Here is an 18,237-nt window from a genome sequence, read left to right as displayed (position 1 = left end):
CCTTCCTCCCCTCCCCAGGGTAACAGTTCTGCTCAGCTGGGCTGGGGGGTGGGAGAAGAGGATGGGATCAAATCATCATTGGATGGATCTTTAGTTTTGGGACCCCCAAATGTTGTTACATCTTCACAGGGTCACCATCAGCTCCCCCCCTGACAGACACCTTTATCCTCCTTCATGAAAGAATTTAAAGGAATTCACTTATTCCCAGCCTTGGGCAACACCCACAGCCTGGAATTACAGAAAAGTTGGAAGCAATTTTATAGGTAAATAAACTTCCAAACTAAAGAACCACCTGCCCTGCACACTGTGTCATCCTCCAGCCCAGAGCCACCTCCCCTGGGGGTGCCAGCACCTCCAGAGGCAAAAACAGGGGACAAACATCCATGGAGCCAGCTCTGGTTTAATGGAGGCTGTGGAGATGAGCAGGGCAGGAAGAAAAGGAGGTTACTTTTAAAAAATACAATTAAGCTGGGTTCAAACAGCCCAGGGGGGCTCCTGGAGGGCTCCCACAGGAACACAGCCCTGGCCTCCACACTTATGGAGCTGCAGACAAACATTTACCTCCACTCCCGGCTGATCCTGGTCCTGCTCCTCCTGCACACAAACAAAGGACAGTCAGAGCTGGAGGGAGCACACAGCTGCTCCTTCCTCCCCCTGACCCCGGGGACAATCAATGCTTTATCAGCAGTACCCAGAAAGCCACATTCTCCCTGCCAGGAGAGCTGGACTCCTTGCAAAGCAAAGGGAAGACCATTTTAACGTGGGTGGGGGGTGGAGTGTTTCTTCCCACCCTCCAGTTTGCCTGGCACACGCCAGGCTGGGAGGGAGAGATGAGGCCCAGAGATACCAACTGCCCACAGCAGAGCTGGGAGCTCAGGTACAGCTCAGCTGAGTGGGAGGTGTTGACTGCCCTGGATCCTGGGACTCCTCCGAGCCCCAGTTGTGGCTGTGCTGGGAACAGGAGGTGCACAGGGATTGCTGCAGGGCTCTGGGAAACCAACGGGCTCCCTGAGCTGTGCCATTTGGCACAGAGCTCTCCACAGTTCCCAAAAACCATGAGGAGCAGCTCAGCTCCTTCACAGAGCCAGGAGAGCCAGAGCAAGGGACAGACATATGGACAGGTGAGGAGAGGTGAGTGTTCCTCACCTTCCCCTCCTGCTCCTCACCTTCCCCTCAAAATCCTCACCTTGCCATCCTGCTCCTCACCTTCTCATCCTGCTCCTCCAGGGCCGGGTCCTGTGCCTCGTGGAGCAGGATTCCTGCTGGGAGGGTCTCCTTGCCCCCTCCTGCTCCACGACGCGGGGCCTTGGGTTTCTGCTGTTGCTTCTTTGCTGCCTCTTCTTTTGTCTTCCCCTTCTTCCCTTTTTTCCCTTTGTCCTCCTTGTTGGAGCCTGCAGACTGTGGGCACGCAGGTGGTCAGAGCTGCTGAAGGAGCCCCCACAGCCCCAGGGAAGGCAGGACCCCCCTCCCTCACCCCCAGCAGCTTCATGATGAGCTCCCGGTCCTCCTCGTCCTGGTCCCTGTACTTCTCCTTCATCTTCTTCATTTTGCTCTGCAGAAGGAAACACCAACAGCTTCACAAACGGTGGCTTTGGCAGAGTTCTGCATCCACAAACACCTGGGTGCTGATCCCACGTCCCCTTCCCAGTACCCCAAACCTTTCAGTGCAGTTCACCAGTAACCAAGAGACTGGTTCCAGTGAGCTCCGTGCTCACAGACCAGCAAAATCACCCTCAGCCCACTTAAAGCACCACCATGAGTCTAAGACCATGAGGCAGCCACGGATGCCTGGGAAATCTGGGATTTCTGTCCACATTTCACATGCCAACATGTGATGCACCCCTGATCCCTGCCCACCTTCTGGCCCCGCTTGATGGGCTGAGGGGCTGGAACACCCCTGTTGCTGTTGGGAGCAGGGGGAGGCTGCGTCTCCGTCTCCTTCTGCTTCTCCTCGGGCAGCTCCGAGTTCTCAGAGTTGTTCTGCTGCTTCTTTTTCTTCATTTCTCTAAGGAAAACAATCAGGACACACTGCCCCTGGTTGTGACAAGAGAGGCTGCTGCTCTCCTGGCAGCATTCCCACCCTTGCCATGGAGCTCCGGAGGAACCTGAGGCATGATCTGTGGAAACAACCCCTCCTCAGTAAAACCTCTGCAGCCCACAAGGAACTGTTCACAACCAGCATTCCCAAAGGCCAGGAGTAGGAGCCCACACTGGAACTGCAGGATGGACAATGGGTATGGATCTATGGATCAGCCCAGCCTGGGAGGTGTGAGACATGCCCTGTGCCCAGGTCCTGGGGAGGGAATGGGGAGGAGGCATTTGCCCAGAGAAGCTGTGGCTGTCCCTGGATCCCTGGAAGTGTCCAAGGCCAGGTTGGATGGGGCTTGGAGCAACCTGGGCTAGCGGAAGGTGTCCCCACCCATGGCAGGGGGTGGGACTGGATAAGCTTTAAAGTCCCTTCCAACACAAACCCTTCTGGGATTCTGTGATTCCATGAAACACAAAGTGGTTCTCACCTCCTCTCCTTGGCAGAGAGGTGCCTTCGCCCCTGGGCCTTGCTGTCACTCTGGGAAGTGAAAGGCAGTTAGAGCACACCCTGCCCAGCAGCAGCTCCCACTGCTCTGTGCCAAACACCGGAGCTGGGACCTTACCAAGCTGGGCTCTTCCTCTCTGGGGAGGTTTTTCTGCAGGGATCTGTGGGCAGATGGAAATGGAGCATCAACAATTGTGGAGCAGCTCAGCCGTGGACACAACAACCACGACCCAGACACTTCCAGCTTTCCAGTTCTTGAAAATCCCAGCTTCGGTGAATGGGAAAGGCAGGAATACTGGGATTTAGTTTCCAAAACAAGTCCTAGATCTCTGCCAGCTCATCTCACACACACGAGCAACAATGTCTGGGCACCAAAGGAACCCCTGATGTGCAGCTTCCCAAGCACACAGCCCCTCAGCAGTGGTATTCCCTGCAGAGCCGTCCATTCCCACCCACTCCATCCCATCTCCTTGCCCCCCCCCAAGGAATGCCACTTCCAGGGACGACAGGGAGCTGAGCTCATCTCACAGCCCCACGCAGAGCAGGAGCTCTGCACCAGCTTGGCAGAGCAGGAACAGCTCAGGGCTCAGCTTCTCAGGTCTGAGCAGCCCTGCAATGAAAATGGGGCAGCATTCCCACAGCACTGCCTTGCTGACCACGGAAAGAAGGCATGGCAACTCATCCCAGTCTCTGTCCTGGCAGTGTTTTAGGAGACCCTCAGGGGTGCCCCCATTGCTGCTGCTTCACTCACCTCTGAGACTGGAGGTGTGACAGGTCGATTGTCGTGTCTGGGTAATTCACCTCCTCCTTCCCTCCTCCCTTTGGCTCCGGAGGTTCCACTTCATCTTCAGATTCTCCATCCTCCTCCTCCTCAGAGTCCCCCTCTGGAGCAGGAGGTGTGTTTCCTCCTCCCTGCTCCAGGTCAGCAACGCCCTCATCGCGGTTACTCTCAGGAGGGGCCTCCACATCCTCTGGAGCTGCTTCCACATCCTCTGGAGCTTCCACGTCCTCTGGAGTTGCTTCCACGTTCTCTGGAGCTTCCTCACACTCGGCTTTTTCCTCTTCACTGCTGCTGTCTCCTCCTTCTGGGGCACAGAGGGCAGGAAAACACAGTCAGAAACACCAGACTGATCCATCACAGAATTATGGAATCCCAGAATCCCAGGATGGTTTGGGTTGGAAGGGACCTGAAAGCCCATCTCATTCCACCCCCTGCCATGGGCCAGGACACGTTCCACTAGCCCAGGTTGCTCCAAGCTCCGTCCAACCTGGCCTTGGACACTTCCAGGGATCCAGGGGCAGCCACAGCTTCTCTAGGAAATCCATTCCAGTCCCTAACCACCCTCAGAGTCAAAAATTCCTTCCCAATATCCCACCCAACCCTGCCCTCTGGCAGTTTGAAACCATCCCCCCTTGTCCCATCACTGATCCAGAATCCCACAGGGATCCCACAGGCCCCAGACAGCCCTGTCTGCCAGCAGCACACGCAGCACCCAGTCCCACTGTACCTAACAGCTCCACTTCTTCAGCCACCAGCTCACTGGCACTGCTGGACACTGTTTCCAGATCCTCATCCTGGACTTTGATCTTCCTCTCTTCCCGGTGTCTCCAGACACAGCTTTCATCCACCTAAAACCAGAGGCACCTTTGTGTCAGGACCAGCCCCAGTTCACTGGTCTGTTCACAGAACACCTCATTTGGCTTTTCCTTTCCTTTTTAACACTTTTTGCCATCAAAAGGCAAGAAAACTCATCCAGCACATTTAAACTCAAGCGTGACACCCTCAAAAGTCAGGGTAACACACACAGCTGCACACCCACATTCCCTGAACATCCCCACGCTCCAGATTCCCTGAACATCCCATGCTCCAGCTGGGATAACAACCTGTCAGAGGCAGGAATGTTCAAGTCTGTTTTACATGCAAACAGTGCACAGTGGGGAAAGATGGAAAATGAAAGCAGAGTCATTATCAGCTAGAAGTGTTTTATGGGATTTGTCCCAGTGGGAAAAGAAGTATTTGGGAATATACTGATAAGCAAGACCCAGAAAATAAGCCTCCTACAGCTCAAAGCAAATTAAAAAAGCCAGGAGGAGCTGCACAGGAAAAGCTGTACCTTAAACAAGAAGCTGAAGCCCATCATCAGATAGGAAGGTGGAAGGAAATTCTTTTTCCCTGAAAAACAAAGGCAGAGTCTCGTGAGGAGGTTTAACAGCCATGTTACAGGATGTACTTCCAAAATTCATTTTTATTAGAGGCTTTAGGCTACCAAAAAAATTACACTGGGGCTTATTTTATCTCTCAGATGAGAACAGGAGAACTCAAAAGCAGCTGAGCCAATGAACTTCTGCCCAGGATTTGGCAAGAAATGCTGCTGCAACTAAACCATTCCCCAATAAATTTTGGGGAAAAGAGCAGGATCTGTTGGCTGTTCAGAGTGAGAGGGTGGCTGCCACTGCAGGACAGCCCAGCACCTTCAGAGAAAATGCCAAATTCCCACTGTTCCCTTGTGTCTCACCTCGGATCATGAAGCTCCCAGTAGTGAGATATTCTCCTGTGGGTGCAGTTTTAGAAACCTAAAAAAAAAATCATGATATCCTATAAAAAATACGTGTGACAGAAGGGCAGCATCATGTAATGACAACACCACCAAAGTAACTCCTGGGAACAGCTCTCTGGACTCTGCATCCGAGGGGTTCTTCCCCTCCTTTGCAGGGAATTTTCCTAAGGGATGTTTCAATCCAAACACACACTACCAGCACTGTATTTTAGAAGTCCTGGGTGAGCAACTGGGTTATTTAGGAAATAAAACCACCCAAACTTCAGTGTAATCTCTACATTCCTACACTTGAGTTACACCAAATTTGACCCAGATCCATCAACTCCCAGTTTCAGTCAGAGATGCTTTGTCTGCAGTCAAAACCTGATAAAACCCTTTCCCTCAGATGTTCTGCCTGGAAAGGTCGTGTCCTTACCTGGTTGTGGGAGACCCACCAGGCACTGGTGACCACCCTGGCGTCCCAGGCCGCGCTGTAGCACAGGGCCATCGTTCCAGCCTCCGTCAGGGTCCGGGGTGGGATGGGCTCCCCTGCAGGGGAACACACAGCACACCATGACACGATCCAGGCACAGCAGATTAAACCCTAAACCTTCCATATGTGCCCTAATCCAGCCTGTGAGCTTTCCAGGATCCCACAGCAGCCCCAGCCAGGTACCTGAGGGGTTCTTGATGACGCAGCTCGTGGCTCCGTGCAGATCCGCGTGCACGTAGACGTCCCCTGGAAGAGAGGGGACTCCAATCAGACCCACACATGGTAACCACAGATCCCTGAGCCAAGGGGAAGTTTCCAACACCAGCTGGAAACAGCTGCTTTGGCTCCAAGGAGCAGGATGGGAAGAGGACACAGAAGCCTTTTAGTCCATCAGCTGTCCCAGGGAGAATCAACTCCCTTCTCCCGAGGGGGACCCTCCAACCCACTCGTGCCCACGGTGCCAGAGGGACTCCCATCACCAAAGGGATCCAAGACTTTGATCCATCCCCTTTGATACAAGACCCAACTTAAGGACAAAGCAGACAGACCTTCCCATGTCACTCCTGGGCATCTACAAAACTGGAAAACAAGAGGCAAACCCCTCACACGCTTCACTTCGCTGGACTCACCTGGTTTAAGGTACCGCTTCACAATCAGCTCGTTCTGCTGCTGATCCCTCCCAGCAATAACCAGGTAATTCTCCGAGCTAATGAACCACAGGAACTTCTCAAACCTGCCAAACCACAGCAAATCCACTGTGTGAGAAACTCCTGGAACTCACAGGTGGGGTTTTGTGACAAACTGAGAATAACCATCTCAGCATCTACAATTTATGACACTGCAAATAGTTGCTAGTCCATCCATATGCCTGGGGCATAAAAACAAGGCATGGGACAAATAAAACACCACTGTCAAGGATATTTTGAGATGAAACAGGAAGTACAATCACCACAAAGTCCTCCTACTTATTTTTATTTTAATGGTTCAGTTATTAGATGATCAAAAGCTTTGAGGTTTGGTTTCATTTGTTTGGGGTTTTTTTAAATTATAGAATCACAGAATGGTTTGGGTTGGAAGGGACCTTAAAAACCATCTTGTTCCAACCCCTTGCCACAGTCAGGGACACCTTCCACTAGACCAGGTTGCTCCAAGCCTCATCCACTTGGCCTTGAACATTTCCAGGGATGGGGCAGCCACAGCTTCTCTTGGCTACTATCCCTGAAAATCATTCTGGGATTCTATGACTTAAGGAAGCAGCTGCAAGGAGACCCAACACAAAGTGTAGTGCTTAGAAATCCTAATTAGCTCCACTTCTAAGCCAGTGGAAACTCAGCCTGACACGGGACATGAGAGAAGGACAATGGAGCTGTACTTGCCAATAGACCTTCCTGGCTTTCTGGATGGTGGTGACTGTCTGAACTTCCCTCAGTGTCTGCTTTGTCTTCTTCTCAGCTGATTTAAATGCCTGTTTGGACAGAAAGCAGGATCACAATCCAGAAGGAATCACAAAATTGCTGGTTGAACAGTGGGAAATGGCTCTGAACATTATCAGTGCGGGCTCCACACTCTGCTGTGCATCTCCTGCGTGCACATGTGGGACAGCTGCCCTTGAATTTCCACCCTGGAGAGCTGCTCCCTGAAATTATCAGCTCTTGGATTGTAAGGATTTGCACTGATTTTCCACTCCTGCCTCCCTAAATCCTGGTCTCTCAATATCTCCACCTGCTCTGAGCATTCCTAATGCTACTGGTGGAAAGAGAGGATACGTCAGGGATCTGCAATCCTCTGCTGAGCTTAAAATATCAAGAACAAAACAGCTCTGGTTGGTTGTTTTTCCCTTTCATGTCTCATTATGGCTACTTAGACCAGGCCAGGACTTTCCACTTACCAATGACAGGGATTTTGCTTTTAAATATCTTCTAAAAACCAAGAACAAAAATACCTTTTCTGCAGCTTCCACTGTCTTCTGAGTTTTCTTGGCTGCGTGTCTTTTGTGATCGTAGTACCTGTGAAACACAAGTGTGTTTGTCCCTGAAATCCCAGAATATTCACTCATTTTTAGGATGTGCTTATCCCCTGCATATCTGCATTTTGTTCCATGTGTCACTGTGCAGAATTGGACTTTAAAATTAATTTAATGTGACAGGTAGAGACTTTGCACCAGTGGGTGCAAAAATGCAGCTCCCAGAGCTTGGGACAAGCTGCTCATTTCAATTTTTAACAAGATATCCCAAAGCCCTCCCTCCTACAATATAATCACCAACAACTGCAAACCCAGGGAAATTTCTACCACCAAAGCACACATTTACTGAAAATCTTACTTTTTGGCATTGGCATAGGCAGACAAACTGAGATCAACATCAACCAGCAAAGGTTTGTTCTTCTGAGGTTTCTTCAGCTGTTTGTTTTTATTCTTTTTCTTTTTTCCCTTTGGTTCTTCTGTTTCTTCTTTCTCTACGTCAGCATCCTCCTCCTCCTCTTCCTCTTCAGATAACACATATGGGTTCCTAAAACACATAACTATGATTAATCCTGTGATTAAGAAAACTGGTTATTTTTTAATTCTTATGGCAAAGTGGTCTTAATTTTATTCCTTCATGAAGTCTGCAAATGGCCTAAGGAGCCCTTAAAGCCTTTTCACTGTGCAGGCACAAGGAGGCCCTGGGATGCTCCACATGCCAGTCTGTTTATGTCCTGGTGTCAGCCAAATTTTGGGGGGAAAAAAAACAAAAGCAGAAATAAAGAGCCAATTTTTTCCAATCCAAGGAACCGACTTAAAACAAGCTTATTCCATGCACTGACATTTCTGTGAGGTAACTAAAAACTCATAAATTAACTTTGCACCTTCCAGCTTTTTCATACCAAAAGTTCTTGCTGTAAAAAAGAAACGTTGGTGGGGTTTTTTTCCTCTCTAACATCCTGATACAGAGTCAGATGAGGTTTTTACAGGCACTGGTCGGTGTAGTTACCTCAGCAGCATGGTGATGTGATTTGTCTGAAGCTTTAGCTCTTTGATTGCACTGGCCACGGGGTCTCCCTGGGCTTGAGCTTCCTTGACGATGGCCCCGATCTCGGTCCAGTCGATCTGGTTGGCCAAGGCACTCCGGACCACCTGGATGGCTCTGTCCACCACGGCCAAGTTCATCTCTATGAGCTCCCCTTTCAGCTTATCAGCTTCCTTAGGGAAAGGAAAAGGTTATATCCATTGGAGCCCAACACACACTCAGCAACAGCTGAACAAAAATCACAGGAAAGAGCTCTGAGAGCATCGAGCCCAACCTTCGACCCAACAGCGCCTGCTCTACGAGCCCACGGCACCCAGTGCCACGTCCAGTCTGTCCTTAAACACCTGATGAAATCCAAGGATTAAGGGATTGCATGGGATAATGGCCAACTTGATGCCTGCAAGCAGAGCAATGCAGAGACTTCCCTGGAAGTGTCCAAGGTCAGGGTGGATGGAGCTCAGAGGTGGCCTAGTGGGAGGTGTCCCTGCCCACGGCAGGGGATTGGAATGACATGAATTTTAAGGTCCCTTCCGACCCAAACTAGTCTGGGATTCCATGATAACACATCTTCTCAGCTGAAAACCAAAATCTGTCTCACCTGAGCTTGCTGAAGGGCTTCCAGTCTGTGCTCATGATCCCTACGGACATTTTCAAGTTTCTTCAATGCTTGTTTTTCCTTTCAAAATTAAGATGGAAAAAAAGATACATAAAGACAAATGGCACCACCCAATCCCTGTGAAAAGCAAGTGAAGCCTCTGAAGCTCCTGGAGCCATCCCAGCTGTCCCAATCCTGGATGAGGACACACCTGCTGCAAGGCCTTCAGATCAATCTTCTGTCCCTCCAGCTTGGAGTAGAACTCATCTGTTGCCTGCAAGAGAAAACCAGGTTTAAGAATTTCCAGGTTGCCCTGACTTAGACCAGTAACAAGCAGGCAGAGGAGGTGCCATCAAGAGAAGTGGCTGCAAAGCACTAAAAGAGGTAACAGAGGCTAAAACAATGTTCAGGAACTTCCTCCATTGACCTTCCCATGAGTTCAGCAAGACATGGATGTATCTCACTGCAAAACCAGGGGTTATGCACAAGTAAATAAATGGCCAAGTTATGGCTCATTTCTTTGCTAAGAAGTGATGAAAAAGAAGCTGGTTTGATACAGACTAAATGATTGCAATGACACACTTGTCTGCCCTGAATTCCTGCTGCTTCACTGGGTCAGTTAAAAAATCACAAACGCCCAGAAAAACGCCTAAGAACTGCTCCTGGTGTTCCAGCTGTGCTTAAAAAACAAGATGAGGGAGGTTTTAGGCTGTTTAGATCATCAGAGGGACTTTTCACAATGGCCTGGAGTGATAGGACAAAGGGGGAACAGCTTCACACTGTCACAGGGCAGGGTTTGATGGGATATTGGGAAGAAATTCTTGGCTGTGAGGGCGGGGAGGCCCTGGCACAGGTGGTCCAGAGAAGCTGTGGCTGCCCCATCCCTGGAAGTGCTGGACAGGTGTCCCTGTGGAAGGTGTCCCTGCCCATGGCAGGGGGTTGGAACTGGATGGGCTTTAAGGTCCCTTCCAACCCAAACCATTCCACGGTTCCATGATCAGTGCTCTGAAGGAGATGACAGAAATTCAGCCAAGAAGCAGGGTAGGAATGGGAAATGGGAATTCTGAAGATCAAGGTCAGGAACAACAAGCGTTTAATGATTTCATGAGTCAAGGACCAGGAAGGACCACGCTCAAGGAAATAATAAATCAGGTGCCTGAAGCTTCCAAAGTAGTAACAGCAAAAGTACAAATGTGATGACTGTGACAACTCTCCAGAGACAACTCAGCACCCAACTCTCCACTAACAAAACATTTGGGATTCTATGTTAACATCCACCTTCCTTGGGGGTTCCACACACAGCTCCAGGACCTGAGTTCATGAGGACAACACTGCTCAGCAGGAGCCTAAAGGCCCTGTTTGAGTTGGCCTTTTCCCCCCTGAAAGTATTTCTCCATAAAATTAATCACCTCTTCCAAGGTCTACATTTCCATTAACAACCTCTGCACTATATTTTAATTATTCCTTTTAGCATCAGTCCATTAAAGCACTTAAGTACAGTATCAGCAAAAGCACTGTACCTTATTGAATGAGTCAAATTCCAAGTAGGGACATTTTGAATGTTGAGAAAACAAGAAAGGATGAAATTCCTCATATCTGTAAAATACACATTTGATATTATCACCTGAAAAACTAATTTCTGTTATGCAGACTAGTAGAAAAAGGAGAAAATACTTCAAATATTTACGTGTAAATATCTTCTGCTGGTTTATCTGGTTCCAGACTCGGCTTTTTCTCCCTTTTCTGGATAATATATCCCTAAAAAGAATACATAGATATAATTTATACTTGAAAAGGATCTTTTAAGTTTTAGGTGTAACCTCTGATCAGCACAAGACACCAAAGCATTCCAGCAGGGAGACCCTGTGACTCAGTAAATCCCTGACCAGTGGCTTATCCCGACCCCAACTTCTTCTGGAAAAAGAGGTGAATTCCTTACAACCCTCAGGACAATCCCACAGCTTTATCACACAAATGCACATGTAATGGGCTGAATTTATTAAAGCACAAGTGTAACTCTCACAGGATTTATATCACCTGCTTGTAAATTATTTCACTGCTGCACGATTTTTATTCCACATCACTCCCTGGAGCCCAAGCTCACAGAATAAAATCCATCCTGATAACACCAGGAACAAGCAGATCCTGGACAATTCCTGCCTGTCAGTTTAATTCTGCAATTCCAAAATAATTTATAACCCATCCAGACCCACCTTTCCACTGAAGTTGTCAGTTAGTGCCATGTATTCTTCTGCTTTCTCTAGAGCTGAGAGAACTCTCTCAAGATTTTCTAAAGAGAAAAATAAAACAGCAGAAATGGTTTAGTCCTGGTGCTTCACCCCAGCAATTACTGTTCATCTTAAAAAGGAGTTTCAGCACACGTTTTACACCTGGGAAATTTTTAATAAAAAAAATCTATTTGGGTGCTTTTAAGGCACAATTATTCAAGTTTCAGGGGGGAAAAAAAGACTACACAAATGCCAGCACTTTATAAAAGGAAATCTGCAGAGGCAAAGCATAAACCAGAAGCTGTGAGAGCTTATTTGTTACAAAGTTGATTTACTACAGCCCCCATAATGCAGCAGGAAGTAAAAAACCCTTTTGATTTATGGCAAAAATAAAGCACACAAGAAAAACAAGCCTGTAGGAAAATCTATCCTGACTTTACCACCCAAATCCACAACTTCCCAATAAATGTAAAGCTGCTACTTTATCGAATCCCCAGTGTTTGGGGGATTAAATAAAGGCTATAAATAAAGACTTTGAGGCTGATTCTCCTACACAGGATTCTCGTCTAACATCCTTTTACACAGACTCCACCTCATGAGTGAGGTGGTATCTCCTTATAAAACCATTTATACTGTATAAAACCTGATGTTTTATCTCCAATACACTCACAATGCAAGAGTTTTAACGTAAACAAGGTTGGTCCTCAACCTAAAAACATTAAAAAATAAAAAACACACAGTCAGAGCTACAGGTTTAAGGACTACTCACCTCTTTGGGAAAAAAATACTACACAGACATAAAATATTTTTAAAATATTATTTCCTACAAACCTTTACTTTCCAGGTGTTGATCTATTTTGACAGAGCCAGAAAATCCAGCTTCTATAAGGCAATGCTCGATGAGAGTGGCCCCATAAGCTGTTAAAGAAAATATTGAAGGATCATCTGAAGAAAACATTCCCAATGAAATTCGTACTTAAATTTAATTTTAAGAAGTGTTTCAACAATCTAAGGCTGTGAAACTACCTGAAAACAAGCTGCAGGCTATTTAAAGCTGATGTTTTGGAGGTTCAGAACTTATTAAACAGTGGTCCAGAAAAATCCAAGGACTAAACATCAGGATAAGAGAAACTGTTAAAAGCAAGAAGTTATCTGAAGTTGTGTCCCTTGTGGAAAATGGGAGACCAAATAGAAACATTTCTATGTCTATAGACATAGAAACAAAAGAAATCTTTGGAAAATCTGGAAAAAAAAACCCCGACAGGGGTTCTTCCAGAGGTATCATAAGCAGGAAGTCTGGTAGAGCCAGTAGGTTCAGAAAGCAACCAAGGGGCAAAAGGAAAACAAGAGAAGGAAAATTAAATTTATGTCTAGAGTTTCATTCACAGTGCAAGGCACTGGGAAGCTCTGGTTGGAAAGTTTCTCTGCAGGCAGGGAAATCGGCCCCAAATCCAGTCGTTGGAAGAGTTGATGGATCCAACAGGCAAAACAAGCAGCAACTCAGAGAGGAGTTTAAAAGAACTCAAGGATGGAGTTGCCAAACTCCTCTCCTGCCTCAGCAGCAGAGGCACGAGAAGGTTCATGCACTGGGAATTTTAAAAATGGAACAGAAAACCACCAACTCTTGTCGAGCTCAAGACTAAAACCAGCAGGGAGCTTTGCACTGGATAGAGAAGAGCCAGCACATTTGGATTTTCCATCATAATCCAACCACACAGCTTCAAGGCCCAAAGATAAGGGAGGTCACAAAGATAAATAAGGTCTGCTTGGGCTTCCAGAAAGCTCACTCCAAAGCTCTGGGAGAAAACAAGCTGCCACTGGATTACAGGATAGTTCCTGCCTGGATTGGGATGTGGTGAAAGACAGGGAACAGGGAGGAGGTGTGAACTGCCAGGATGCATCCTGGAGGGAGGAAGGGAGGGAAGCTGAGCTCCACAGGCACTCAAATGGCCTGGGAAGGGGGACAAAGGGCAAAGCCTGGTGATGGAACACAACTCATCCAAGCACCAACAGCCAGCTGGGAAGAACTGGAGGAGATGGAGCAACAACGAGAGCTTGGATAAAAAACTAACACATAAACTCACTGCAAAACAATAGAAAATAAAACAATATAAAGTAATCTCCATGTGGAAAGACCATCCTACTTATATGTATGATCACTTCTATCTGGGAGCAAGACCCACCAACAGCTGGCCCTGCAGAAGCACAACATCAGTGAACACAAGAGTCAAGCTGGTGTTGGGAATTGGGAAAGGAATAGCAAACAGAACATGGGAATTCATGCCACAGCATAAAGCCACAGAGCACTTCCCATGTGAATGCTATAAACACTTTTATTCACCATGTTTCACAACAGGCAGAGGCAGAAAAGGCACAGAGAAGAGCAACAAGGATCATCACAGGCTTGGAACACCAAACTGTGAAATATGAAGGTGCCTCCTGCTCAGTCTCTAAAATTTCAAACTGTTGGGATTGAGACTCTCCTGGGAAAATCTGACAGGGCTGGAGAGCAGCACTGGCCTGAGGTTAAGCCCAGGGAATGGGATGTGAGAAACTGCTGGACACAAGTAGTGCCAAAAATCAGAGAAGGGCAGGAGGAGCAGCTGGATTTCATGGGTGGACAAGGAGGAGGGGGGTGAGAAACAGCCAAACTCCCATGGTAACTGAAGGGAAAAATTGTGGAGATTTTAGAGAGTGGAGCAGCTGTGCCTGGATAATCAGATCAGTGACACCACGTGAGGCCAAGGTTTCCTAAGAGACAGGATCAGCAACACTTAGGTCTGCAAATTAGCTACTGCCAGGTCCTCATCACTGCAGGATCATGGCCAGGCTCATCTCTCCGCAGACAGCTTGGAGTCAATAAATTTACTCTGTTTCCCAAGGCTTAGGGGTTTTGTTGTTTTACAAACATATATAAAAGCAGACTGCCACAAAAAAAAATCCAAAAAAAATAAAGGACTGCTTGAGCTGGAGAGGGACTTGGGACAAGGGCCTGGAGTACCAGGAAAAGGGGGAATGGCTTCCCACTGCCAGAGGGCAGGGATAAATGGGATATTGGGAAGGAATTCCTGGCTGGGAGGGTGGGGAGACCCTGGCACAGGTTGCCCAGAGAAGCTGTGGCTGTCCCTGGATCCCTGGAAGTGTCCAAGGCCAGGTTGGACGGGGCTTGGAGCAACCTGGGCTAGTGGAAGGTGTCCCTGCCCATGGCAGGGGGTGGGACTGGATGATCTTTAAGGTCCTTTCCAACCCAAACCATTCTGGGATTCTGTGATTCCATGGTAAGTTATTCACATTTTCAGCATGATCTGAACATAATGGATATTGACTGAGCTCATTTAATTTCCTAATAAAGCCCAATTACTTACGAAGAAGTGGGTTAAGAACCCTCTTCAGTTGTTCCCCTTTGGGTGCATTTGATATTATCTCAGTTAACCTGTGAAAGAAAACGGAGAGTTGCAATTCCAAGGAATCATGTGCTTTAAACCCACCCTGCGTTACTCAGAAGCTACAAAACATTTTCAGCCTTAAGAAAAGAAATTAAAAACACACTTAACCCACAAAAAACCACCCAGCTCCAAGGAACTGGGGTTTATCCCAGTAAACACACCATGGAAAAGCAATTACCTGTCCAAGGTTGGCAGGGGCACAGCAGCTTTTGCACTGTCCACAGGGTATCGCTCCCGCACGGCAAACCTGACGTCGTCCGCCTCGTCCGTGCGGAACCTCAGGATGTTCAGGATGATGTACTCGTGGTCCGTGAGGACAACGTTCCCCTGGGAGCACAGGGACCATCAGCACAGCCACAAACTGTGTCCCTGCTCCAGAGGAGGACACCCCTGGAGCTCTGCAACTCACCCTGTCGTACAGCTCCACGATCAGGTGATAAGCGGCTTCGTCGCTTCCGAACTGGAAGTCCACGATCCTGTCGATCCCCAGCTGGGTCACACTGACCAGTCTCCTGGTCTTCAAGTGCTTCCGGCACTGCCAGGGATGGGAAAAAGGTCTGTGAGGTGCTGCAAACACCTGGAAATGCTCACCTGTGACACCAACCTCTTCTTATTCAATTAAAATATCCTAACAGTAAAAATATCGGTTCTTAGCAAGATACCTTGATGCTTATAGATAATGTAATTGTTCCCGATTTTAACACTAAGACATCTTTTCCATTAAAACCGGCTCTTTGATTAGCCCAAGGGAGCAGGCAGTGAAAATTCAAAGGGTTTATTTTACAAGGAGAACTGGGTTTATCCCTGCATCCACGTGGAAAGCCGTGGAAAGCCACCCCGGAGAGTCTTTGCTGAGTCACTTCCATGGGGTGGTGCCCAGAGGATAAGCAGGTCCATGTGAGCCACTGCCCAGGTGTATCCCTGTGGATCTACCTGCAGGAACCCAGCCCAGGAGCCTGGAGCAAGAGCTGAACCCCTAAAGTCCAGCAGACTGAACAGCAGGAATCTATAACACAGGGCGCTGCTTAAAAATTCAGACAATCCAACTGGAACGACAAGGAATTTGCTGGAGTAAAATTCCAAAAGGTCTGAGTGGCCCAGAAAACATCCAGATTAGTACTAATTTTGTATAAATTTAAGTATTCACTGTTTTAGGCACTTAATAACAATGACACGATCCCAAGTCCACGTTTGCTCTTCCCTTGTCTTCAGTCACCCACCGGGTCAGGATTCACCGGGCAAATCCTTCCACTATTTTCCTGTCTCCAAGGACAGAACGTGAACATTCCTTCCTGACATCCAGCCACGTCACTAAACCAGGAACTGCAGGTGAGTTTACCTTCATTGCAAAGCTGGATGGCATCATGTTTTTGGGCCACTCGAACTCCGTCACGTGGATGCGAATCCCAGATTCCAGCAGCAGCGTGGCCTTGCAGTCCGGCCTGGGGACAAAACAAAGCAGCTGGACCCCAAAATCCTCATGGATCCCTCCCAGCTGAGGATATTCTACCATTCCAAGGCATGTGGGCAGCCACCTCTCACCACCCACCAGTTTGCAGAGTGTTTTTCTGCAGCGTTTCACACTCCATATCCCATTAGCCAATAATCTTTTTGGAGTAAAAATCACTGCATTTTATCAAAAAAAGAGCAGAATTTCACTGAAAACTAGTCAGAAAAGCCACATGAATTACTACATTTTATACATGCAGTAACAGCATTTTTAAAGAACTTTTAAACAAAGAAACTCCAAGTCCTTACTTTTGCAGGCGAATAAGATACGTCTTGTTATCCACATCATAGACGTTGTTCACCCTCATTCCCAGCAAGCTGCCAAAGGGAAAACACAGAATCCTTTGGAGAATCTGATACACAAGTGGCTGAAAAATTCCCGGGGGTAATTAAAATACAAAGAAGGGCAAGTTATGATAAATTATGAGGCAGTCACCAAAGAGGGAGCAAAGGAAGATTAATGGAATGAGCTGGAAGCAAAAACCACGGGGAAATGCCTGTTGAGAGACAGCAATTAAGAGATGGAGAAAATTAGGAGATGGAGGAACTGCTATTAATGGATAAAGTGCAAAAAATTGAACAAGTCACTTTGTTCAGAGTGGGGCTGGATGTGCAGACTGTCCTGGACACCAGAAATGTGTCAGAGCTCCACAGAGATGTGAGGAGCAGCAGAGATTCCCAGCTGGCTGGGAATTGTTCAGCCTGGAGAAGAGAAGGCTCCAGGGAGACCTGAGAGCCCCTCCCAGGGCCTAAAGGGGCTCCAGGAGAGCTGGAGAGGGACTTGGGACAAGGGATGGAGGGACAGGACACAGGGAATGGCTTCCCACTGCCAGAGGGCAGGAATAGATGGGATATTGGGAAGGAATTCTTGGCTGGGAGGGTGGGGAGGCCCTGGCACAGGTTGCCCAGAGAAGCTGTGGCTGCCCCTGGATCCCTGGAAGTGTCCAAGGCCAGGCTGGATGGGGCTTGGAGCAACCTGGGCTGGTGGAAGGTGTCCCTGCCCATGGCAGGGGGTGGGATGGGATGGTAGAGCAGGTGAGGGGGGATGCAGAGCTCAGGCAGGGCAGGGCTCGGGGGCACAGCGGGGTCGGGCAGAGCTGTGCAGGCAGCACACGGTGGGGGAGCTCAGCCCCCAGGGAGCAGCACCGGGGACAGGGACAGAAACAAGAGCAGGACCAGAACCAGGAGCAGGATCAGGACCCAGGAGCAGGAGCAGGACCCGGAACCAGAGCCAGGACCCGGAACCAGAGCCAGGACCAGGACCGGAACCGGGAGCAGGAGCAGGACCCGGGACCAGTGCCAGAACCAGAGCCAGAATCAGTGCGAGGACCGGGACCAGGACCAGAACCAGTGCCAGGACCCCCCGGGCCGGGCCCCGCTCGGGGGCTGGCGGTACCTCTGCCGCAGCTCGGCGAGCACCGCGCGGATGTCGACGGTGCTGAAGCGGGACTTCATGGCGCCGCCGCCGCCCGCCGAGACCCCGGTCCCGCACAGATCCCGGTTCCCGACCCCACACACAGTTCCCGGCCCTCAGCGCTCCCGGGGCCGCCCCGCGCCTGCGCCGCACGCGCGCTACGGGTCGCGCCCGGCGCCAATTCCCGTCGCTCCGCGGCCGCGCGCGGGCGGGGCGGTTACCGCGCGCGCCCGGCAGGAGGCGCTGAGTGCGCGGGGCGTGAGGGGGGAACGGCGGGTCCGGGTGGGATAAAAGGGATCCGCAGCGTGGGATAAAAGGGTCCCCTGTGTGATAAAAGGATCCACAGTGTCTGATAAAAGGATCCACCGTGTGTGACTAAAGGGTCCCGGGGGCGGCAAAAGGGTCCGTGTGTGACAGAAGGATCGCCCCTGTGTGAGAAAAGGGTCCCGGGTGCGACTGAAGGATCCCTCGCGTGTG

General features: G+C 49.1%; 1 protein-coding gene across 3 annotated transcripts; it reads right to left on the bottom strand.

The window, feature by feature from the left end:
• Positions 1 to 149: 149 nt before the first annotated feature.
• On the bottom strand, positions 150 to 17,897 carry NEMF (nuclear export mediator factor). Of its 3 annotated transcripts, none has more exons than XM_027704003.1 (29): positions 17,743 to 17,897; positions 16,596 to 16,664; positions 16,177 to 16,279; positions 15,247 to 15,372; positions 15,016 to 15,164; positions 14,757 to 14,824; positions 12,223 to 12,309; positions 11,377 to 11,453; positions 10,851 to 10,921; positions 10,684 to 10,759; positions 9,375 to 9,437; positions 9,167 to 9,244; positions 8,533 to 8,741; positions 7,885 to 8,070; positions 7,506 to 7,569; positions 6,940 to 7,028; positions 6,193 to 6,296; positions 5,747 to 5,809; positions 5,507 to 5,619; positions 5,050 to 5,107; positions 4,648 to 4,706; positions 4,042 to 4,162; positions 3,285 to 3,615; positions 2,652 to 2,694; positions 2,517 to 2,566; positions 1,858 to 2,005; positions 1,475 to 1,552; positions 1,207 to 1,398; positions 150 to 594 (listed from the first exon to the last, which is right to left on the bottom strand). In XM_027704003.1, the coding sequence occupies exons 1-29, from the start codon at positions 17,799 to 17,801 to the stop codon at positions 475 to 477; spliced, it is 3,054 nt and encodes a 1,017-aa protein (XP_027559804.1). In that variant the 5' UTR covers positions 17,802 to 17,897; the 3' UTR covers positions 150 to 474. The 3 variants fall into 3 exon arrangements, with proteins under 3 accessions (XP_027559804.1, XP_027559803.1, XP_027559805.1); XM_027704002.1 differs by having other exon boundaries at positions 152 to 594; positions 3,285 to 3,618; XM_027704004.1 differs by lacking the exons at positions 150 to 594; positions 1,207 to 1,398; positions 1,475 to 1,552 and having other exon boundaries at positions 1,991 to 2,028; positions 3,285 to 3,618; positions 17,743 to 17,896.
• Between the last annotated feature and the right edge of the window lie 340 nt (positions 17,898 to 18,237).

The sequence above is a fragment of the Neopelma chrysocephalum genome, unplaced genomic scaffold (assembly GCF_003984885.1).
Source record: "Neopelma chrysocephalum unplaced genomic scaffold, ASM398488v2 Primary Assembly neopelma1_253, whole genome shotgun sequence".
In the NCBI taxonomy this organism is placed as follows: Eukaryota; Metazoa; Chordata; class Aves; order Passeriformes; family Pipridae; genus Neopelma; species Neopelma chrysocephalum.
The sequence above is the reverse complement of the archived record's forward strand: the minus strand, read 5'-3'. Positions and strand labels throughout refer to the sequence as shown.

Coding starts and splice junctions, on each gene's coding strand:
- NEMF (XM_027704002.1), bottom strand. CDS start 17,801: ATGAAGTCCCGCTTCAGCACCGTCGACATCCGCGCGGTGCTCGCCGAG. Junction 7,029..7,505: donor CAGTGGAAGCTGCAGAAAAG/GTATTTTTGTTC, acceptor CTGTCCAAACAG/GCATTTAAATCAGCTGAGAA. Junction 1,553..1,857: donor CCATCAAGCGGGGCCAGAAG/GTGGGCAGGGAT, acceptor TTCCTTCTGCAG/AGCAAAATGAAGAAGATGAA.